Source organism: Dryobates pubescens, chromosome 29, assembly GCF_014839835.1.
Source record: "Dryobates pubescens isolate bDryPub1 chromosome 29, bDryPub1.pri, whole genome shotgun sequence".
Classification (NCBI taxonomy): domain Eukaryota; kingdom Metazoa; phylum Chordata; class Aves; order Piciformes; family Picidae; genus Dryobates; species Dryobates pubescens.
In genome coordinates, this window is record NC_071640.1 from 7,022,246 (window position 1) to 7,046,297 (window position 24,052).

At 40.0% G+C, this 24,052-nt stretch overlaps 1 protein-coding gene across 6 annotated transcripts in view; it reads right to left on the reverse strand.

The window, feature by feature from the left end:
- Nucleotides 1-443: 443 nt before the first annotated feature.
- The window catches only part of GARNL3 (GTPase activating Rap/RanGAP domain like 3), a 38,860-nt gene continuing 15,251 nt past the window's right edge, over nt 444-24,052 (reverse strand). For 3 of the 6 annotated variants that reach the window (XM_054174332.1, XM_054174335.1, XM_054174333.1), the window contains exons 6-29: nt 23,881-23,945; nt 21,552-21,615; nt 21,245-21,271; nt 20,567-20,642; nt 19,741-19,839; nt 19,083-19,186; nt 18,401-18,509; nt 17,108-17,153; nt 15,525-15,631; nt 14,569-14,690; nt 13,704-13,808; nt 11,197-11,271; nt 10,134-10,245; nt 9,353-9,451; nt 8,323-8,439; nt 7,428-7,600; nt 6,558-6,716; nt 6,028-6,094; nt 5,249-5,356; nt 4,712-4,830; nt 4,141-4,276; nt 2,681-2,890; nt 2,266-2,377; nt 444-1,349 (exon numbers count right to left, since the gene is read on the reverse strand). In XM_054174332.1, the coding sequence (XP_054030307.1) occupies nt 1,193-1,349; nt 2,266-2,377; nt 2,681-2,890; nt 4,141-4,276; nt 4,712-4,830; nt 5,249-5,356; nt 6,028-6,094; nt 6,558-6,716; nt 7,428-7,600; nt 8,323-8,439; nt 9,353-9,451; nt 10,134-10,245; nt 11,197-11,271; nt 13,704-13,808; nt 14,569-14,690; nt 15,525-15,631; nt 17,108-17,153; nt 18,401-18,509; nt 19,083-19,186; nt 19,741-19,839; nt 20,567-20,642; nt 21,245-21,271; nt 21,552-21,615; nt 23,881-23,945 (2,568 nt within the window). In that variant the 3' untranslated portion in view covers nt 444-1,192. Of the gene's footprint in view, nt 1,350-2,265; nt 2,378-2,680; nt 2,891-4,140; nt 4,277-4,711; nt 4,831-5,248; nt 5,357-6,027; nt 6,095-6,557; nt 6,717-7,427; nt 7,601-8,322; nt 8,440-9,352; nt 9,452-10,133; nt 10,246-11,196; nt 11,272-13,703; nt 13,809-14,568; nt 14,691-15,524; nt 15,632-17,107; nt 17,154-18,400; nt 18,510-19,082; nt 19,187-19,740; nt 19,840-20,566; nt 20,643-21,244; nt 21,272-21,551; nt 21,616-22,923; nt 23,165-23,880; nt 23,946-24,052 lie in introns of those variants that run through there. The other 3 variants (XM_054174337.1, XM_054174336.1, XM_054174334.1) reach the window with 3 other exon arrangements.

Genomic DNA, 24,052 nt, shown 5'->3' on the forward strand with positions numbered 1-24,052 from the left:
AAAAAAACCACCACCAACCCAAACCAAACAAAACCCTTTCAAAACACTGTTAAAAATCTGATTTTTGGCATAGAGGAAAGGGTTAAAAAAAATAAATATTAAAAATCAAGCTGTAAACATGAAACCCTGTCCTTTAATGTAACAAAAGGTCCAAGATGACTACTTCACCACAGAAAATTAGCTTCTTAGCAGTGGAATTTCAGCCTGGATCCAGTCAGAAAAGTATGATTAGCTGGAACAATGACTGACACTGTGGGTGCAAGTGCAGCCAAGAGCTAATGCTGATGCCTGCACAGGAATCTTTGTGGAGTCAGAAAGAAAAACCAGGGGTTGGCTCTTCAGCCTGTCGTGTGAGAATCTGTAGGTGCACTGCAATAACAGTGTTCCAGTAAACAGAGAAAAACCAGGGTTTATTGTCGTTGTGGGTTGGTGGGGTTTTTTTTGGTTTGCCTTTTTTGTTGCCTTTTATTATTTAACTTTCAATTCTGAAGGAACATTTTGAAAGTTAAGTGTTTTCTATAAAAAGTCTCTCTGCTCAGGGATTCTCAACACCAAAATGGTTTTAAAGTGTCTCTTAAAAAAAGAGGTGCATGGATAGGTCAGAGCAAAGAAAGCAGCATCTTCAGATCTTACCTGATTTTTATAGAACAGCCTTGATTCTTCAGTGACCATACCACAGCTGCATCATTTCAAGGACAGACTGCACTGTTTGGAAAAACCGTGCTTGCAAGCCTTTTGTTTTGTTCTGCTTGACTGAAAAACCAAAAGGAGTAGTTTATGTTATAAAAGTCCTCTTCCCCTATGGCATACCCTTGTTGTAAAACAACTCATGATGGTAAGAACAGCAACCAGCTGAGTGTCGTTCAGGTACTTCAAATTATAAGAAGCTCAGAATAAGTAATGCTTTTTATTTACTCCACTTTCAACCTAAACCTCTCTTTGATTACCTACTGTTAGAATGCCACAAAAAGTAATGGTTCATTAACTGAGAAAAGAAAACATAACCTATCTCAAAGATACAAGCATCACCAAATCAGGCTGAGCTAGCCAGAACAACATGGGTTCTATAAAGATTAATCACCAATACTTCCAGCCACATTTTACCACTAGAAGCAGTGTTTGTGACATTCCCATAGTGCTCACAGACTTGTAAGAAAATGTGAAGTAAAGAAGAAAGGTTTTAAGACTGTCTTCACTTCAAGTCAATGAAGTCTTCATCATATAAAGAAATGGGCTGAAATGGACAGCTGGGTGGTGAGCTCTCCTCCCTGCTTGTCAAAGTATCGGGATCTGAACTAGTGGAAAGATGACGTCCTTCAGAAAAGCTTTCAAAGGAGCTTGAGATTATCCTGCAAAGAGAAAGATAAATGTTACCAAAAAAGTACACAGGTCAGGGCAAGTAGGATCAATGGCTACTTCTAGGTTCAACCAAGCTGTGCTAAAGAGAGAGACAGACTATTAAAAATGAGTTTCTCTCTGGTTTACTCTGCTGAAAATCATCACAAGTCAATGCTAATGAAGCCCCCTAACCAGATCATTTCCAAACAGTGGTTGCAGGCAGTGGTTTGACATTGCAGCAGACTGTTTGTGTTGGTAATCTCAGTCATCTGTATCTTGGCTGAACTCTGCCACTGCTCCACACAAACACAGGTTATGAAAACAGAGAAAACGAGACTTGGCAGTCGGGGCAGGCAAGCAGAGCCAAGCAGACAACGCTGGAGCTTCTCTGCAACATTTATTCTGGAAAGGGCCACACAAGAGCATACAAAGGGAACAGCAAGTGACCCTGCAGAGTGCAGATCTAGTAGTCCAAATCCTAATCACAGAATTGGAATGTTAGGGGTTGGAAGAGACCTCTAGAGATCATCCAGTCCAACCCCCCTGCCAAAGCAGGATCACCTAGGGCAGGTCACACAGGAAACAATCCAGGGAGGTTTTGAAAGTCTTCAGTAAAGGAGACACCACAACCTCTCAGGGCAGCCTGTTCCAGTGCTCCATCACCCTCACCATCAAGATGACAGGCTCAGCTGCAGCAGGACCTTACAAAATCCCATTTAGTCTTTTTTTTGCTCATTAACATGTCTTTAGCAGAAATTATGATCATTCCTGTGAGTATTCCGATACTCTAACAAACACGTTAGCATGAAATTCACATTGGTACACAAAGGTCTCAGTCAGCCTCATCCCAACTGAGCTAGGCATGAATGACCAACTCTGAAAACATTTACAGCCTTGCAGTTCCTTTTCTATCACATGTGTATTTACCTGTCACTACTGGTTGATCTTACTGCTCCCTGCTTGGGGTCTGACTGTCTTCGAGGAGCCTTTTTTTGCTTCTGTGCACTTTCTGTCTTGGGTATAGGCTCATCCAAGAGGCCTCAATAAAGGAAGAAAAAAAGACCTTATACTCTCAACAGAAAACAAAGCACTCATGAAAACATTAAAGTAGCTTTCACTGCTTTCCACTATTAACTAGTTTCTACCTGGCTGAGAACATGGTCACTTTGCATGGGATCAGACCCTGGCTAGGCTCTCTGCAAATGCTTTCTCACAGCTCCATTTGTTTGGTTTCACTCCTTATTCACAACTGCTGGCTGCATGTCACACATTTGATGGTCCAAAGCTCAGAAATTCTATACTTGGCTATTGATGTGTACACTGAAGAACAAGGAGAGTTTACCCAGCAATTCTTTACGAGTTCTGCTTGCAATTTCTTTGATTTCCATTCGAGATAAGGAGAGTGAGTGAGTGACTGGAAGAGGGGCAACGCCAGTGGGTGTTGTAGTAGTGATGACCTTGGGAGCCAAAGGGGACTTCAGAGGTCGCTCAATGCTTCGCCCAACCAGATTACTGAGAGGAATTTTGTACAGGTTTTTGCATGGAATTTCACCTGGAAGACAGAAGGAAAAAACCATGTTACATTTTAACAACAGGATTGGTTCTCAAAACTTCTAAATGAAAAGTTACACAGAAAAGTTCAGAGAGGTTTTGGAGTCTCCTTCTCTGGAGACATTCAAAACCTGCCTGGAGCTGTTCCTGTGTGAACTCCACTAGGTGATCCTGGTCCTGGTAGGGGCGGGGGGGGTGTTAGATTGGATGATCTCTAGAGGTCACTTCCAACCACTGACATTCTGTGATTCTGTGAAAAGTTATACTCACCATGCTGGGTGCTTTTTGACTCAAATAACAAAGACTGCTCTTGCCCCAGAGATCTTTCAGTATAAAAAGGTTAAGAGGAGCAAGAAGTACAACCACAGTGTGCAGATTTGCAATCTGACTTTGAGAGTGTCGTGGTTTAGCCCCAGCTGGTAACTAAAAACCACACAACCACTTGCCATACAAACCCAAAACAGAGAGGAAAAGGCTGACTCTCAGTGATGTGATGAATCAGCAGTGGAAAAGGGAAGTAGATTTACATGCCCTGAGACTGGTATTCTGACTAGTACACCATGACTCTCCACACTGTGCAATACTCCCCATGTATTTTACTATGTTGGAAGTTAATTTGAGCCTGGATTTGGACTATATAAAATAGAACATGTTTTCCTAATTCCTAGGAAAAAACCCCAACAACTTGCCACCAAACAGCACTGCCTTTTACAAACTGAAATTATGATTCCATTTTCCTTTCCCCTTCTGCCAGTAGTGCAGCAGCAGATTTAAATGAGGAAGATATACATATATCTTGGATTATCTAGCTAATGTTCCCTTGTTTCTCTGTTATTGTTCCCCTATTGACTGCTTGTTCACAGACCTCATTATGCTAAATTGACTGTGCAAACTCTTTTGAGGCTAGAATTTCTACTTACATTTGGTTTGCAAAAGAGCTTTAACCAACCAGTGGTAGTTTAGAGATATTTTATACCTATTTTTCCATTAGTCTTGGCCATATTGCTAAAGACTCATCAAGCTACTGAAGCTGAATTCCTGCAGAACAGTGCTGTCATGCGTTTAGAAGAGATACTAAGGGGCAGAAGCTCAGCCAAGTGCTTCATATCTGTGGATAACCAGAATATCTCTGTCTTACTTGAAATCTTCTGCCTGATCAATTTTATCTCACTAAAGATCAGCTGCACTGAGATGTGATAGTTGTTGGAATGATCAGAGATTGTTATTCAAGCTGCCTGGAAACCACATTACCTTCCAGAGAAGAAAGAGGAGATTCTGGCATTTCATGAGCTGCCGGTGTTTGAGGAGGACTCCTTGAACTCATTTCCTTAGAGCTGCTCTCAGATGATCCACTTACAGCAGCAGCAGCTTTAAAATAAATATCTGACTGAAATGACAAATTGCTCATCATTAGTACACCCAGGCTTGCTTAACCATCTTCTGAGTAATAGCTCAAATGTTTGCCCACTCTGCTCTGTTGCCACTATTGCTGTATTGTTGCTCAGTCAACTAGAGCTGGTCGTGGAAAGGTTATCCCACTGTAAGTGCAGGGAACATCTGTGATGTTGAGGATAGCATTTGCCCCATGAACAGTCAAGTATCTCAGATCTGCTTTACTTTGAGCAATAAAGAACAGTGAGATCAATTCTGATTCTCTTTGTACTTGACATATATTAAAAGCACATAGATGAACACTTACCGTGGATCAAGCAGCATGTGTTTCAGGTTTGGTTTGTTTGGTTGTTAGCTGTGGCAACTTTTTACATGAATTGGATCCCAACATGTCACAGAAACATTCAAACCTGATTTTCATGTGTCTTACCCTTGATGCTACAAGTTGAAGCTCAGGCACAACTGCTGTGTGGACCAGGTTTCCATTCACCACTAACCGGATCTCAATGGAATCCGTAGTGAAGGCAAGGATGTAAGGGAAAGCACAGACTGCAATGAAACAAAAATTATTTGGCAGGGAAAAATGGTTACTTTAAATGTTTCCTGGATATGTTCTTGAGTATCTGACCTCTTTTGGCATCTCTCTCTCCCATGAAAAGACTTGCCTAACATATTGATGCACACTGAGCTACAACAAGCCTACAGAAAACTTCACTCTCATGCCTGGCAGAATGTAGACTGAATGGAAAATGAAGAACAATAAAAGAGTAAGAGAAAAAAGTTCAGCAAAGGAAGAACTTGGCACTCATTATAAATTATCATATGCAGAAACTTTGTTAAAGTGGCAGCATGAATGTAACATGCTTACCTCTAGCAGACATACTGTAATTCCACTAAGAGCCAAATGCAAGCCTAAATGGTACAGAAAGAACACAGCCATCTAGTACAAAAAGACAGATTTCCTTACCAACAGCATAAGGAACTTGATTCCAGCTGAACTGGAAGTCATAAGCTGATGGCTGGATCAGTGGAGAGCCTCCATTGAAAGGATAAACCTTTCTGTATTGGCAAACATCTGTAACAAAAGAGGAAAGTACCCATCCCCTTATACTGCCTGTGACAAACACCAGCATCATGGGCAGGCTGTGCACAAGTGAGGCCATTATGTACATAATCCAACATTTATGCAGGAGTCTCTTCATATCTAAACACATAAGAGAAATGTGCTTCCTCTGCAAACAGCATTTGAGAGATGAAAAGACCTACATTTTAGTAAGTTCTCATATTTCACCAAGTAAGTACTCTTCGTTTCAAGAGTTATCAGTCCCTTATCTTGTCTATGGACAGAGAGCAGTAGGCAAGATAAATCCTGAAAGCAGTTGTCTGCAGAACTGTACCCCAATGCCCTTCAAGCATCCATAGGTTAGCAGAGTTTATGTTCAAGACTGTTAAACATACAGGGTATTACAGACACCAAGATTTTATTAATCATATAACCTGTGAACCTACTTCTTAGCTGATGTAAATCCAATGATTTTGAAATGAAGCTTTCTAGGAGTCAGACATGAGTGCTGGCTTACACAGCTCCCTACTGGCAATGCAGATAAATTCTGAAGAATGTGTATTTAAAAACATTCCATGAAACACTGACATTTACTTCAAAATACAGGTCCAGACTCCAGTGAAAAAAAGAATTCTGTATGCAAATTAAGGTATTCCTATTTTCAACCTTCCCTAAATACTTACAGTTGTAACACAACAGAAGACCAGCTTCACCATCTTCATAGACATCAATAGCTGCAACAAAGTTAACCTGCAAAGATAATGGGAAAGGGCAATGACCAGTCAGAGGATACTGAGGTCATTATAACCAGGTTTTGACTAATAAGCAATACAGTCAGTCAGGGAAGTGCACAACAAATTTACAAGTGGGGGAAAAAAAAGGGCAAAAAAACTCCACCAAACTATTGACTAAGAAGGGAGAAAAAGGAATTTATGCTGATAGCAATATTCCAGAGCCTGAAAAACAGGCTCTTTCCTAACATGTCATACTTTATACTGCCTCTCCTGGGAGTGATTATTAGCACACATCCCAAAAGAAACAAATACCTCAGCATGTCCTAAAGCAGTGCTTATAAAAGTGAAGAGTGAGAGACACGAGGATCTCTGTAAGTTACACTCCCATGAGGTCAGCACAGGATGGACAGAGATATTATTCTATGAAATTATAGTCAGTGTGGTTCTGGAAGAAAATAGTTTGAATGATGAAAACTTACCCTGTTTGCTTCAACATGATGCAACCTGTAGGACTCCCCAGTACTCTCATTAACTAAATCAAACTGGTGCCGATATGCTACACAGATCATGTTGTCACTGTCTCCAGTAGGTCCATCCACCAGTGTCATCACCACTGGAGGGTCAGAGAGGCATATTTCCTAGAATGTAAATAACAGAATTGTTCTCTTTTTCAGGCTCCTGTGGATGCTTGCACATGCTCCATGAATTCAAAGGGACATCCTCTAAGCACAGAAAGAGAATCATAGAATGGCCTGGCTTGGAAGGGATCTCTGAGAGTCCTCTAATCCAACCCCCTCTGCAGTCAGCAGGGACATCCTCAACTACATCATGCTGCCCAGAGCCCTGGCAAGCTTCACTTTAAATATCTCCGGGGATGGGGCCCCAACCACCTCCCTGGGCAACCTGTTCCAGTGTTCCACCACCCCCATAGTAAAGAACCTGCTCCTAGCATCAAATCTAAACCTGCTCTTTTCTAGTTTGAAGCCCTTGCCCCTTGTCCTATGTCCACAGGCCCTTGTAAACAATTTCTCTCCACCCTTCCTGTATGCCTCTTTCAGGCACTGAAAGGTCACTATTAGGTCTCCCCAGAGCCTCCTCTTCTCCAGGCTGAACAACCTCAGCTCCCTCAGCCTGTCTTAGTAGGAGAGGTGCTCCAGCCCTCCTCTGAATAAAGAACAAGCAGAACCTGGAAGGTTTCTTTGGCATAAATACGATGGAACTCCAGCACATGGCTTCTCACTTACTTTCCTGGCAGTTCAAGACAAAAATGCATGTTCTTTGTCTTCCCCTCAACCCCACCAGCTGTATGCTGCCCAGTTGATGGTAATGAGTGATTAGATTGCTTGTACCCGGATGTACTGGAACTCCTCCACTGGAGATTCAGATGAGGACAGCAGAGAGCTGCTGGCTGAACTGGTGCATGGGTTGTATTTCTTTGTGACAAGAAGTAGCTTGTTCCGAATGGCCACAACAATCCTCAGTTCACTGCCATGGTGAGTATTAATGGCATACAGATGGCAGCCTGAGGAAATAATGCTTTAGATGGTAAGTGCTCGGGGTAGGGCCTGCTTTTTTTGTTCTGTATTTATAGGCTGATGAGTACAACAGAGTTTTGGTGCATGACTTAGCAATACAGAATTACAAACCTCCCCACAGGATAACAAAAGCTTCTGGGAAAAGACAAAAGGCTGTGACTCTTCTGAAAGCTACTTTGGCCCTTACTCCTTGTGCAACTAAAGGCTAACTACGTGGATTTTTGCTGTTCTGCAGGTTCCAGGCTCCCAAAGCACCATGCTTCTGAAGACCAGGAAATGTTTCTATCTACCAAAAAAATTGTCAACACCCAACTAATTTAAACACTAGTATTTGACAGGGATTTGCCAGTGTTCCTCCACTTTAAAATACTTTTATTTCACTCTAATATCCCTGCATAATTCTTTTCATACCCCTCAACCCTGAAAGCAACATCTGTTTTCCTCTGGAGCTCTTCAGCAGCAGCAATTGCCAAGCAACATGGTATTTTTATGAAGTTCTAAAACATCTTTAAAATGTCTTGCTGGACTATACCAGGCTTAGTTTCACACATAAGCTTAACAAAGTTTGAATTGACTGTCCAGAGAAAAAACTAAAGGCAAACAAACTAAAGGCAAACACTTACAACTGCCTCAAGAGAGCCAATAAGCCCCTGGCTTTGACAGGCATCATACAAGAGTGGATGTTTCTAATACAGGATAATAAAATCACCTTTTGTTCTCTCCAGTTTATTTTCTCTGCAGTCATATTTGCTTCTTATAATTTGCTTTGTTTCTATATCTTTTTGGACAACACTGAGCCTGAAGACAAGGACACGAGAGTCTTTCCCTAAAGGAGGAAAAGAGACAGTTAAACAAGTTAAAAGAAGATGGCAGTAGTTTGAAAGTAGCACTTCCAAGGACCAAACAAACAGAGCAAAGATAAACAAAGCACATTGCTCCTCTGGGGATGAGCCACAACGTCACACAGGAGCGCTTCTCAACTCTCCAGGGGTTACAAGTCTAGCTACCAACCCCTCCAGCTCAGTAGCTGAGTTTCTCATCAGGTGGTGCTGCAGCAAATACAAACCTCCCACCCCAGCCTTTTAGAAAACAGCAGCAGTCCTCTACGTGCTCCCTTACTCTAAATGAAGCAGCTCATACACTTGCCACTGACAGACACCACTGCCTCACGACACCATGAATAGAATAGAATAGAAATAGAATAGGAATAGACCAGACCAGACCAGGTTGGAAAAGACCTTCAAGATCATGAAGTCCAACCCATCATCCAACACCACCTGATCAACTAAACCATGGCACCAAGCACCCCATCCAGTCTCTTCCTAAACACCTCCAGTGATGGTGACTCCACCACCTCCCTGGGCAGCACATTCCAATGGTCAATCACTTTTTCTGTGAAGAACTTCTTCCTAACATCCAGCCTAAACTTCCCCTGGTGCCGCTTGAGACTCTGTCCTCTTGTTCTGGTGATGCTTGCCTGGGAGAAGAGACCAGCCTCCACCTGGCTACAACCTCCCTTCAGGTAGTTGTAGACAGCAACAAGGTCTTTCTGAGCCTCCTCTTCTCCAGGCAAAGCAACCCCAGCTCCCTCAGCCTCTCCTCACAGGGCTTGTGCTCCAAACTCCCCCCCAGCCTTGTTGCCCTTCTCTGGACACATTCCAGCAACTCAACATCCTTCCTAAACTGAGGGGCCCATAAGCCACATTCTATGAGAATCAAAGAACAGAGACCCCTCCTACCTCTGTCTGTTCGGGCAATCAATAGATTGAGAGTTTCCAACACATGCATCTGCTTTATTTGGAGAGTTTTATCAAATACTTGCACTGATGGTTGACCATCTGAAAAACAAACCCAAACCACATGGATTTATTCAAAATCCTGCTAAAATGTACTAGTCACTGGTTTTAACCTATTTTCTTCTTGTAAGAAAAGCTTCTTCTTTTCTTTTTCTTTTGAAAATGAAAAAGACCTGCACAAAGATGCTACCCATTCCACAGCATCACAGCTAACACTTCTTCATGGGAGAGTTTTATCATTGCCATGGATCAGATTATGCAACTGAAGCCTACAAGGGACCTTCCTTTGGAAAGTTTGAGAGTTACAACCGAGAGCTAAATTCATTCCCTTGGTCCTGCTGGCCTTATGTGGCACACAGGAGACAAAGGGTCAAGCTAACAATATCATTGCTATGGAAGAAGCAGACTTTCACTGTCAACATGAGCCTCTGGCTTCATGCTTAGAAATCCAGACAAAACCATCTAAACCTTGAGACTCTTCAGATGGTCATGAAAACACCATCTGAAATGACAGATCATTCAGAACTGTGCACTGACATTGGCTGCCCTTTATGGCTCGATGCTGGTGCAGAGAGAATTTTTGCAGCCAGGTTACACCAATGTAAAAAACATTCACTTGGGCTGGTGACTGTCCCTGTAGGTGAAGATCTACCAACACCTGAACAGATCTTATGAACATCAGATACATAACAATTGACACAAAAACACTGGATCATTTACTAACCATCTATTAACAAGATGCCAACATCTGTAGAAACCAGCAAGGACTGGCCCCAGGAATCTGCACAGACAACCTCATGAGGAAAATTACTGCAGAAAGATTGAGATTCCCAAGGCTATGAAGTAACATAAGGAATACATATTAAGTACACTAAGAAATACAGATCATACAGACACAGAATGTGATGGACAATGGCAAGTAATAACATGTAAATGCTTTTGGCAGGATTCATTTCCAAACAATACCTCTTTAAATTTTGAAATCTCAAAGTTTAGTTCATGTCTTTATTTTTTCTTTGGTTATTTTGTTTTGCAAAAGGCACACCCTCCCTATTAATTGAGTATGGTGATTAGGAAGTGTGAGACACATTTATGAAGCAAAGGTATTAAAACACATGCAGCTGGTACTCAGTGAAAATACCCAATGTGTATTTTATAGAGAAAAATCCTACAGACTTCCAGCCATGCACATGAAATTTGCTTGTATTTTATGGCTCAGTTTGTGATGTTCAGTCACTTATTCATGACACAATCCAAATCGTTCTTTCATCATGTGTTCTCTGTACTAACCTCCCAGAGTCTGTCCTTCCTCCCCCAATTTAAATATTAGCTGAAGTCTCTGAAATTCTAGAAGCATTTCTGAAGCTTCTGAATATAAAATGCATGCAGAAGAGGGTGGTTTGCATCTTTCACTCCCTAATGCCCTTAAACAAAAGCTGGCACTACAGGAGATGAAAACACAAGTAAATTCTGCTTTAAATCTGACGCAGAAGTTAAATTAAAAGATGACTGCATATGGGAAATAGCATTTTCATCCAATATTCTCAGATGTAAAAACACCCACACTTGCTTTAACTGGAGAACTGCTTCTGCCTCCAGGTTCACCCTTTATTAATTTGATACTGGCTGCAGAATCACTTTGACCCTACACATTTCCTCTTCGCTGCTACAGCATTTAATTACAAAAGTAAACAAACAGTATGCAGAACTGATAATGCCATGCCATGCCATACTCAACAGTGCTTCATTTTTTTCATAACTCTCCTCAGACAGATGGGGTCACTCACCTCCTTTTTACAAAAGCTCGTGGTTGCCAAGTTAGCTGTGGCATCCCCTTTCACAGTGGTTTTCAATTTCAATGCCTAATACAAACAGATGTTTTATTTAAAATGAGTTGCTGTCAGCAATACCCAAGCTCAAGACTATAAAGAAAGGACAATTTAGGACTACCAAGTGGCTCTAGTTTGGAATTTCTATCACTTTTAAAGTAATTAGGAAAGACATGGAATTCTGTGTATCCTGAGCAAAGTCTCTATGAATCACTGGAGGGCTGCTAGAGATATCTCAGCCAAAATATATGCTGGCTGGGGTCTTTTTTCCCCTTTGTCTTTCAAATGGAAACTCAAAATCACAAAACCAGTATCAAACATAGTAACAGAGAAACACCTCCACCTCAAATCATACAAGCTCATTGCCTAGACCATTTATTCTACAAGCTAGCTAGAGAGGATCCTTCTGTCAGTTACACAAGCTGGCCTTTCCCTTGCAAAAATTAATAACACAGAAGTCAAACAATATATATACATTGCCAGGGGTGCCAAGCATACACAGCCACAATACCACAAATTCTTCAACCAGAAGTGAGCTGATTCTGTAAGGGTAAAGAACTCCAGAGAGATGCTTTATAAACACAGTCTCAGTAAGACACACAGTAAGTCTGTTTAAGGTATCCCGTATACCTTCACTGCTAACCTTTACAGCACCATTCCCATAAAGTGATGACAAGCAGAATTGTCACAGCATTAAAAACAAAATTTAGAAATTACCTAAACCGGTTTTACTGCCCTGAAGTCTTCCTGCCATCATGCATGGTCTGTGAATTGGCAGTCATCAGCTGCATGCACCATTTGCACATTTGCATTAAGCACGGCTGTCAGCTTAGAGATGCACAAAACACTTCACTACATTAACATTTTCTTTTTCATCCCACCAGTCAGTAGAGATCACCTTGACAATGAATAAATGATTTAAATGTACTGCTGAGCCAGTCATCAGTGAGTTTTGTTTACCATCTGAAAACTCAACTGACTACAACTGAGAGAGAGACACACTCACAGAGGCTGGCAAGAACGATTAAGAGCTGCTCGGAATGCATGTCAGAAAGTGTTCATGCCCAGAGTTTGTAACTTAGAAGAAAGGGGTTTTTTTAGGGAAAGGGAAGACTTAAATGTGAAAAGAGTATTCAGGAAAAAAACAAAAACAAACCACAAACAGGTATCTATGAATTATTAACCCACAAATGATGTTTCCCTTTGACGGAAGAAATGGGTCTTGATGAGATTTATTACACAAGTATCTTACCAGTGTTTAACTTGGGAGAGGTGGAGGGGATCAAGCTTATAGGTTTCTATACTTTCAACAACCATGTTTTTCTTTAACTTCTGTAATTAGTGAACTTGGTTACTCCTGTCTGAAGGTCACAAACACTCACTTTTTTTTTAAGCACCTGCCTAGGGTGACTATGGTGACTAGCTTTTTCAAGGCATTTGGGGAATGGAAGGGTGAAGCACAGGGGAGTAGAATTTGCAGCTCTGCCATAGCAAGTTTTAACAGTCCTGAGATTCTTTTGCACCAGCTCTCATCCACTGGGCTCCATTCTCTACTTTTAACTGAATCTGGAATGTCTCAGACTCTTCCACTCTTTATCTTACTCAGATAAAAAATGGGAGGGAAGGGAGGAAGCTTGGGTTTGGGTGGTGGTGTGGGTTTTTTCTTTGTTTAATTCTTTTTTCTGTTTTGGTTTCCTGCTCTGTTAAGTGTAATTTTTTTTTCTGTTTTGGTTTCCTGCTAAGTTAAATCAACTCACAAAAAAAAAAAAGATAAGCAGCAGAACCATGTCACCAGTCCAGGATCAAGAAGAGACAAGCAGGAAGGGACTGATGTGAGTAAGATGCTTTTTTTTTTTTGCTGCTGCTGCTGCTGCAATGAACTGTTAGGTTCAACCAAAGCATTTAAATCACCAGGATGTTTATTCCTCACTGAATCAAAATGTCAGCAAGCCCACAGAAGACTGGAGTCAGAATCTGGTATATTCAAAGATGTGTGGCAAACTCTCCTTTAGCAGAAAGACTGTGGAAACTTCTTCCTGGCTAAAGCATGGTAAATAACTTCTAAGAAATACAATCTTAATAAAACACAGAGGAAATCAGTGAAAGATTAGGTTTCTCCAAAGCACAGCAAGAGACAGAGCACTCTTCTGCTTGGAGGCAGAAAGCATCTGCTGCACAAAGTAAGGAAAGATCTTTTAAGTTGATCCTAATGTGATTCTGCCTTTAGTTTAAGTGTTTTCTAAAGATTTGTCATTGTGTTGCGTGCCTCAGGTGTCAGAGAAGAATATTGCTATTCATATTTTATCTTAACGTAGTTTAAACTAATGCAACACTACAAAACTACTTCTGACCACAGACAACTGTGGTCATCCTGACATAACACTGCAAGCTAACCAAATTCTAACCACAGAGGTGACACAGTCTTTGTACAGAGAGGTGCACACCTCCTCCTGCATGGATCCTACCTGACCAAGCCGCACAAACTCTGCCTGCCGAGCTTCTTCCTTTTTCCGTGTTGACTTTGGGGACTCTGGTAACACGTCACTGAAGGACCTTCTATTGAGCATGTTCTAAAACAGAAAACATTTTAAACTGAACCAGAAGTTCTCAGAATCTTTTAATCTGAGATAAGTTAGTGTTGTATTATTTGAATTTTCTGGGGTTTTTTTGGATATTCTCCTGTAGCGATGAACCTAACCACACAGCTTCTCAGAGAAGAGGAATTCTTCCAATCCTCAAGTGCTCTACTTCACAACTTGTCCAGAGTTTATCACTGTCATGTTCTAAAACAATTATAAAAGGACCACAAACATGATTATATGGACAAACCCCCCCACGTTTAAGCAGATCTATTAAGCTATGAGAAATAAATGGGGGGAAAAAATAGCACCTTGAGAATTTCAGAAGTACTGAATTTCTTTTTAGTTAGTTAAGTCTTCTTCACCCAAAATGAAGTTATTTCATTGTTAACCAATGGAGAAAATTATTCCAATTTACACAAAATGGAAAAGTGCAGGTTTTATGTTGATGAAGATAATGCCTGTATTTGTGAAGCCTAAATTTACTGCCTCTGTGCTGCATGTAAGCTTACATGAAGTAGGACATAGTCATGCATCTCCTCACACCTGGTTTAAACAAATCCATGAAGCTCTGACAGGACTGGCAGTCAGTTTTCACAGAACTCTAGAACAAATTATCTGACAATTGGTATTTATCCCAGCTTATATAATTCTATGCTCATTAGGATTAGTCTTTTGAAGGAAGAAAACATCAGCTCTACTAGAGAGAAAAGGAAGGCACACGTGAGGGATGAAGGGACTTCTCACTTACATTTACTCTGTGGAGATCAGGCATCAGGTCTTGGTACAAAGAGCGGATCAGCATGTCCAGGGTGCGCTGACGTTTCTGAGCAAAAGTTGGGGTTTCCAAGGTGGCTTTTTCCCCATTTATTACTAAAATATTGTGGAAAAGAAGATACATTACCTACATGAGCTTTGACAGCTTCCACTGACTCTAGTTTGCCTTTTTTTTCCCCCCCTTAGCAATTAAGAGTTGTCTCCTCCTTGCATGGTTTTCAGTGAATAACGAACCCTTAAGCTTACAAGAAAGAAAATGGTAATAGGAGACTTCTACAAGGCACCCCAATAACCTCCTAAAGTAATGAAAAATTAAAGATAAACTGCTAATCAATTTAAGCACTAAACCAATTTAAATATGCAAAATGAGTTATTAGTCAAGTTGCTGTCAGGTAAGCACCTAATTGTAATCAACACAATCAGTTCTCAGAGATCTCTTTCTCGATGATTTAGAAGGGCAAGTAAGGGTCAAAGAAGATTGGAACTGAATCATTACAGACTTAACAAGCTCTTCAAGGTGCTGAAGGGCACCTATGCAGCATGCATTCTGAAAAGCTTTTGTTTTCAGAGCTGTTAACCTTACACCTTCTGTTACTAAATATTGAACAGCATTAGAAATTCTTCCCTATCTCCAGGTCTTTTAAGGAAATGCAAAGCTAACTGTGGCTGCACGCTGAGCAAACGCAAAAGTCAGTTTATATTCTGTACCCTGAGAAGCATAATTGCATGGGAATTCAGGGCTTTGCTAATCTGACTGGAAGTCTGATAGAACTGACATCCCACCTATGCTGCAGAGTTGGGAAAAAAACCATTCTACAGATAACAGCAGCACACACAAGAAAATATGTTGATGTTTTAAGCCTTGTGAATTTCAGTTCATAAAAGCACTTATTACAAAAAGCGTTTCCAGCCAAAGAGAAACTGACTTACATTTCACTAAGACAAAATCCCTGAATTCCTGGTGATTTGTAAACACAGGTGGGGATGGAAGGGGAGGCCCAAACAGAGGAACACTTTCTTCTGAAAATATTTTCAGCCTATTGAAAGAACAAATCTTTATATTGAATGTCACAGTCAACCCCTATCAAAACAGAAGCAAGAACCGGGTAAGGTTATCTGGGTATCTTAGCTAAGAACTCACAGGGGTCCAACAAAAAAATATTCACTTGGAATTAAATTATTCAAGACAGCAGAACTCTGGGTCCCTTAAGCTAACACTAAGACACTAACAATTACAACAGAATATTGCAGTTCTACTCCTAGAACAACACTGTTAGTGGCACTGGCAAAATGGAGTCCTTTTCAAAGAAGCTGTACAGAAACAGTTCTTCACCTACAAACTATTCTCCTTACAGATTTCCACCTTACCTATGCATTCACCACACGCATGAAATGTTTGAGCCCTTCTGAATAACAATGCTTCACTACACCTGAATCTGTCTCAGGAATAGCAAATTTATCTTCACTGAGAAAGAAATAGTCAGAATGACTTCCATGACAGCTGGACCTGATGAGTTCTTTTGAGCCATGAGAAAGCTGGCAAATCAAGAATAAATAGCAAGTACAAAACCTGTGCGTACAACATACTCAGCAAGCCATAGCTTCTTCAAGTGCTCTTTAAGTTTCTTTCTACTAGCACTTTGTAAAGGAGAAATAACAGTGGCAAGTCTGTGTCCTATACTCAGAACTGCAGCACACACTCATATTTAAGCACTGTCTCTTTTTCTCTTTATTTGTTTCAAGCCCAAGGTGAATCTCATGGACTGAGACAATGACATCCTACTGCCACTCTGCTTTTTCAAGACTGACAGCTATTTCTGGCATCTCACCACTAACCTCAAGACAATAGTTTGTCTTCATTAATTATTTGGTTAAAATCCCTTTTTTCATTAAAGCCTAGGCATGAGGCTGCAGAAATGCTTGCTTTTCAGATTCTGGTAAGACCTAAGAGACTCACACTTGGACAGCACACGTCCCCAGGTGTGAGGGGCCTAAAGCTGAAGAACAGGGGAAGAACACATTCTTTCCCAGCAAAATTCTACTAGGTTTTATATACATGATCTCCAACAGTATAAGCACTCTATTAAGATCCCTGAAAATGAACCAGTTGCTTAGCTACAACCAAGTCCAGACGGCAAGGATCCATGGCTTTCATTTCATCACATCTAATTAACTTCTATTACACATGTAGCTCACAATGTCATTGATCTTATCAGGTCAGAATGTTCCAGGCATACCTACCATCATTTTACTATATTTAATCTCAAAAGCAGTTTTGTTTTGCCCCCTTAGCTTATGCCTGCTCCAGAATGTCATTTTCAGACAGTAAGAAACATGAAACTTATTCATAGCCAGTTTACAATCACCTATATCCAGGTCCATACTGCTTTTCAGTTTCCTAAGCTCATCTGGCTTCCTGGCATACAGACAGATGGATACTATGAAATGTTTTCCTGTTATCTCTAAACCATCAGAAATTCAGTGTGAAGTTATTGGTGACAATCAGCACCTACCTGTAACTATCATTCTGTTTATTATATCTCACTAAGGCAAAAATATCTGTCACACAGTTAAGGAAGTTAATCCAGTACTAATGAAGCTCACATGTATTTGAATACACTTTTTTTCCCCCCTGCAGCATATTGGAGATTTAATAAAGGTAAAGTATATTAAGCAATATAAAATACATAAAATATTCTTGCCTATACACATTTTATCAAAGGTTTGTCCAAAAAAAAAACCCAAATAAGAGTGTGGTGTACTAATTCCATCATAACAAATCCTCCTAAGAGCAATGAGGGAAGAATTACTCTATTTTCACTAAAGTTGACACTGAAGAAGTGCACTGACTTGGTAAACTTCTCTTGTTAACAAAAGTTAGGTTCCTCTGATGTCTAAAGATGTATTTTTTCTTAAATAGTGGAATTTTTTTTGTTCTAGGCACTTCTTTCAGTTAGAGTAAAAGAGGTTAATATAGAAAGCTTAAATCTAAACACTAAGATTAGCTGTGGATGAATCTGGCAAGGAAGTCCTAAGAACAGTTAGTCAGCCTGAGAACCAGATTTAGAGGTCAGTAGCTTGGAGATTAGTTTTTCAAGGACTTGGCAACAGAGAGTGGACAGAAATAGTGAGTTTTCTTCTTTCCATCCATTTTCCTTCATTCCAATCCATCTAGCCTAAGAGATGCCAGACTGAAGTCTATGGATCACCAGTGTGACCCCACAACAATCCTAAGCATTTGGTAGCTGCTTTTCAGAATCATATTGTCTCAAAATGTTTTCAATCAGAAAGTTTGGAAAACACAGGCTGGCAAAAATAGGGAGAATGTGGTTTAGTCTGGAAGATTTGAGTAACACTGATCTAAACCACATAAATACCTAAAATAAACAGCACCTAACCACCAAAAGGCTACATCCAGTAGTTAAAGCCAAGTTCATTCACATCACTAACAGAACCTTCGCTATGAATTCATGTTTTATGAAAATGGATGAAATTTGTGAAGAGATCCAAATGCCTTTGATAAAAATGGAACTTAACAAAAAAAAAAATCTTATTCTTGCTTTTGAACTTAGAAAATAAGTGGTTCAACATAAGAATTGTTTTATGAAGCAGACTCAGAGACTCTTCATCAAGCAGGTGAAGCTAAGAAGCGCAAGAATGCAAGCGTCTCCCTCACGTAGTTTTCCCTTCCACAAGCAGCATGCAGGAAGGATTTAGGGTAGAATTAGAAGTATTACTGTGCTTTAAAATAAAGAAATAAATAAAATTAAATCAAATCTGACTAGAAAATGTAGGGAAAAAGATACGTGTAAAATGAGAGCGAATCATGGATGGCTTGAATGCTGGAGAAGACTCTTCGCCCTCCTGAAACACGATAGTGACAATGTCATTCCCAATGTGTCGCTTCCTTTCTACCTGGAAAAAAAAAAAAGAAAAGAAAAAAGAAAAGGGAAAAAAAAAAAAAGAAAGAAAGAAAAAGACAGGCACAATGACTTAAAAGACATAAATAAATTATCAGACCTAAAGAAATTCAACAGGGGAATGTCTTTCAAGCTACACGAATCGCTAGAGTCTGAGCCGTGTGTTACGTATGTGAGTATTCTGCCAACTCACAACCAAGTCTGATTTCCAGCCTTCCTCAACTCTTTCAGGTAATGGTAACTGCAGCAGTGTAGCTCTACAAGTCATCTGAAGAACAGAATACTCAGTCAATCAATTTTGACCTTCTTCACAAGTGGTTTTTTTTGGACCTTAATAAAGATGGTGTGATGCATTATCTTCTAACAAACATCATCAAATTTTCACTGTTAGGATTAATATTGATGAAAAAAATATTGCCCAAGTCTCAAGAAATACATTTCTAAAGTATTAACAGGAAGAAATTCTGTATTTTATTTTAAAGTTTTGGGGGTTGTAATGAAAGGAAGGAAAAGGGGGGGAAAGGGAGGAAAAGGGGGGGAAAGGGAGGAAAAGGAGAGAATCATGTACCTGCTGCTTGTTCTCTCTAGAATATGGTAACATGGTTGAAACATGGAACATAATTTCATGACCTTGAAAAACTGTATAGATAGAACTGGTTCCTGTTGTATCATCTGCAAGGGAAGACAACATTCTCAGCAGGAATACATCCTTCAACTTCTCTAAAGATCAACAGATATTTTAGATCCTTCCACCAAGCCTTCTTTAAACATCCTTTTTTCTGATCCATTTTAGAAGCTGTTCATGTTGCATGTCTGACATGGGTCCAAACCCAAGTTTGCAACCTATTCTGCTTATCCACAGACTTAAAACCCACCACGTCTTTTCACCCAGCCTCCTGAAATCACACACGGCTCCTCAAGCCGTGAGACCCTAACTACAATGAAACAAGCAACACACTGGGTTAGTCTTCACCCCATTCCAATATAAAATGAAACAGTTTATCTTGAAAACACAACTCATATAAATACTTTTTTTCCAAATGCATTCCACATTAACCTGAGCTAACCTGACTTACTCTGGGTGAAGCAGAGCATTCAGCACACACATGAGGAAATCTCTTGGGGGATTGTATTATTTCTACAATATATACCATATGCACATGCAACAAGCAAAAAAACATTTACACTGCTGCCCATGCATTCTTTTGCTCCAGATGAGTTCTTACTTTTAGTGTCCAGTCCTCCTCTGTAGCCTGCCCAGCCTTTCAAAGTAATTGTGTCACCCAAGAGATGCAAGAATCTTTGAAAGCTTTCACTTCCAGTTTCTACATGTGGAAGGGAAAAGTATTAGAACAGAAATGCACATGCAGTAATAGAATATCTATAAAAAAATATTAAAACACCGAAAAAAACCAGGAGCAGATCCTGCTCCTAAGGCACAAGGATCAAAGCTCCAGCTGAATTAGAATAGCATAGAATAGAACAGAACAGAATAAACCAGGTTGGAAGAGACCTTTGAGATCATTGAGTCCAACCTATCACCCAACACTATCTAATCAACTAAACCATGGCACCAAGCACATTAGTTTCTCCTCATGTGATCCAAGCCTTTTGTCCTTACAGAAACATCTCAGCCACGTGACACTGAACAGTCACCTCTAACTCCAGATAAAGAGTGACCACTTTAGCTAACTCCAAGGCACTGTTCAACTGCATAGAAGAGCATGTGAAAATGCAAGCGTGAAAGAACTTTTGCAGGTAATGGGAGTTGCTTCCTTCAGCTGCTTCCCTTTTCTCAATCTTCTGTTGTACAGTCTACTACTAGAAAAGATATCTCAATTTCTTCCACATTTTAAGTTTCCTACATCCATCTTTTCTAGAAATAAGACTCTACACTACAATTTTTCACCCCACACAACATGAAAACCTAACAGAACTACTGTTTACACACCCATCACCTCCCTCCCAGCTTCCACTGTAAGGCACTGCCCTACTTTTTTTTTTTTTAATTCAAATAAAGAAAACATTAAAGATTAAGGTGAAAAACCTCACCATTGCTGAACATTTCATCATCTGTAAGCTGCCCATCCTTAGCATAAAGGACTCCAAATTTAAAATTCACAGATCCCTGAGAAACAAAACCAAGTATTGTATGATGCACAATCAAAACAAGAGACCCAAAATGTTTTCTCTCAAGACTTTTATAATGTACCTCTCTAAACATCCTACACATGGGAACATACATTTTGTACTAACTCCATTACATGCTGAAGCAGCAGATACCTCATAATTTAACCTTTGATCATACTTTTGTGATATACTACAGTGGTGATGTATTAAGTTGGTGCTCAGAACTATTTTTTATGTCATGTATTGTCTACTGGTTTTAAGCTGAGGGATTGTAGGTTTAGACTGGATCTTAGGAAGAAGTTCTTCCATAAGAGGGTGGTGAGACTCTGGAATAGGTTGCCCCTTCACTCAAGGCCAGGTTAGATGAGACCTTGAGCAACCAACTCTAGTTGAGTGACATTCCTGCCCAGAGCAAGGAGGTTGGAGTAGATGACCTCTAAGGTCCTTTCCAACCTAAGCCATACTATGACAGTGCAAAGAAATACTGCATTTTTACTGCAATGAGCAATTGACTTCTAAGCTGTCAGTGCAACTATTTCACATACAAAGCTGTATTTGTTGTACAGATCTGTGTGCTAGGAGTGGTAAGTTTACATTTACCTCTTGCTCTTCAAGAACCAATAAATCCTGTAAACAAAACAGTATCTTTAGCACACTGGTATTAAAGATAACAAAAACAAAACTGTAATAGCTGTGTGTATTTAAGTTTTGTTTTGAATTGGCCAGTTCAACTGATAAAGGCATTTTGCTTTACAGTATCATGTAATTCTACTCATCATTAAATGACTCTATGATTATTATCCTGCTACTGAAAGAAACAAACCAGTAGCATCGATAATGAATGACCTATTTATCTAGAAAATAATGGAGAAAAACAATCAAACAGCAAAAAGAAGTCACCTCCTACCTTTTGTATCTCAGGATGAAAAATTTCCCTTGGGCCCTTCTCAAATTTGTCAAGACTCATAGCACTGAAACACAAATGAAATACTGCTTCACAGAAGGGGAATTGTGCATTTCAACATTCAACCACTAGCTGGGTGCAATTAGAACTGGTTACAAAAGGAATTGTTCAAAAAGCCTCCATTCAAAACAAATGTTTTGTGGAATAGCCATTTCTTTCCCATAAAACTGACCTCCAAGACTTTCTAAACTTCTTTTGGATTTTAAAACCAGAAATTAGTGAGATTCTGCATGGAGATCACATTTAAATTTATTGTATTTGCTTATAAAGCACAGAGATCTATTCCATAATCCTTCACTTTGGCTTTATGCATTATCATTGCATGCATTTTAGGAGGACTCAGTGGCCTGTTCTATTTTGTTAGCTTTTCTTCTCCCTCAGTTCTGAAAACTTCAAGGCAAGGCACATGAAAAAGGAACAGTTCAACATCATACATGTCAAAGAACCAGGCACAGAACAGAAAAGAGTATTTAAATAAGAAGCAAGATCAGCTGTCTCAACAAACAGAAGTATCTAATTTACAGTGTATCTTTCCTAGCTTGTGTCTCCCCAGCATTAATTTAGAGAACTGCACAGCATGTCACAGTGTGCCAAATGCAGTCTGTCTGGGGCACAGGGGACTAACAGGGAGGTCAAATCTGATGCAACTTTCCATCATTGCTCATAATAGATCACAATGCAGACAGGATTTGCTTTAGTTTCTTTTAAAACAGACTCAAATGTTCCAATTAATTTAGAAAAAAAACCAGACTTATTAATCCAAACAGAATTCTTTGAGATCGTCTGTACCTAGATTCACACTGGCTATGAACAGCCAGCCAAAGGAATTTCAGTTAGGCCTGAGGAAAACTCATGGACCATAACAGCAAAACAATAATCTGGGAAGAGATTTCAGTCCAAGCCCATGTGGGCAAAAGGAGATGATATCCAGCTGCTTGCAGGTAGCACAGACACTAGGAGAATTGGGGAATAAGGTCTGAAATAAAACACTGGAGCATCACAGGATGAAGCACACAAGGGTGTTAGAAGAGTTATCACCCTAGCTAACAGAAGACAAAGCTTCTCCACTCTGGGATGCCTGACCAAAAATATATATTGGGGGCAAGAGTGGAGGGAGAGGCTGGGTTAGAAAAGGATGTTAGGAAGAGGTATTTCAGTGATTGGTGGGAAGAAATGGAAGATCAGGTGCAGGACAGCAAGCAGTACTGACAATTAGGAAGAGTAGTATTCAAGCCAGTGCTGTAGGAGTGAGAAGAGAGGATTTAGCTCATCTCGAGGAAGAAGATGAAAAAGATCTAAAGTGTTTTCAACTCACCATCTTGACACTCCAAGCAAGAGACACAGCCCAGGAAATCAGAATTAAGAAGTGAGGCTCAATGGCCTGTTAGCCTCTCTGGCAAATTCAGTGAAGTGGGACCTCTCAGAGATCTTGTGCAGTTGCAGGCAAATCCAGATCTGATGGCACTGACTTCACATCACAACTCATGCCCTGTTCCCATCTGCTCGTACTCTCTACAAATCAAAGGTTTTGAAGGCCTGCAGACTGCCCACACTACCTGTCAGTAAATGAAGGCACTTTTTATGGGTTTCTAGAGAAGGAAAAATCCTTAAGAGAAGATGAAGACATTTTCAAATGAGGGATTTGAGAAAACACACCACACTTAGATCTTAAACACTGCAGGTTAAATGTGAATGGACACTTTGTCAACAGGTGCTCTGACATTTCAGCCATTATAATGTTGAAATAAACTGAAATAGACTTGGGCTTGCTCACTTCATCTTCATATGATGAGCATGCCCATAGGGACTCTGGCTGGGGGAAGGGATTTTCTTGGCTTCACCAACAGTGTGTGCAACACACCCACAGTGAGACTTACACAGAGACAATCAACTTAAGAAATAATTCTTGGCGTATTTCCCGTTCGTTTCCTCTAGTCAAGATCTGGTGTTCCTAAGGTCTGCTTATTGTCTATCTAGTTTAAAAACACATTGCTTCTCAACCACTGCAGTTGCACTTAGCACCTCTTTTCCAATTAACTTGGAAATGGTCCCTCTGCTGAAGAAAAAGTGCTAGGAATTTGTCTCCATTTTAAGGTGTCACTTTGTCTATTCCAGGACACACTTTTTTGCTGCCTTCAGCGATTAAGATTTATAAACACGTTTTCACTGCTTTCACAAACCTGCCATGAAAACCACACAACACAAGCTCTCAACTACAGGAAGAGAAATACAGACAAGTGCCTTAACTGATACCATCATTGTAAATACATACCTTAATATAGATTTCACTGATAAAGTTTTTGTGGGACTGTAAGGGAGACATATTTTCTGAGTACCCTACAAAGGAAGAAAAAGCTAGGCAATATTACAGGACATACTGACTTCCCCCCCATAAATTCAAATAGGAATAGTAATAAAATAGTTAAATTAAGAATTGAGCCAAC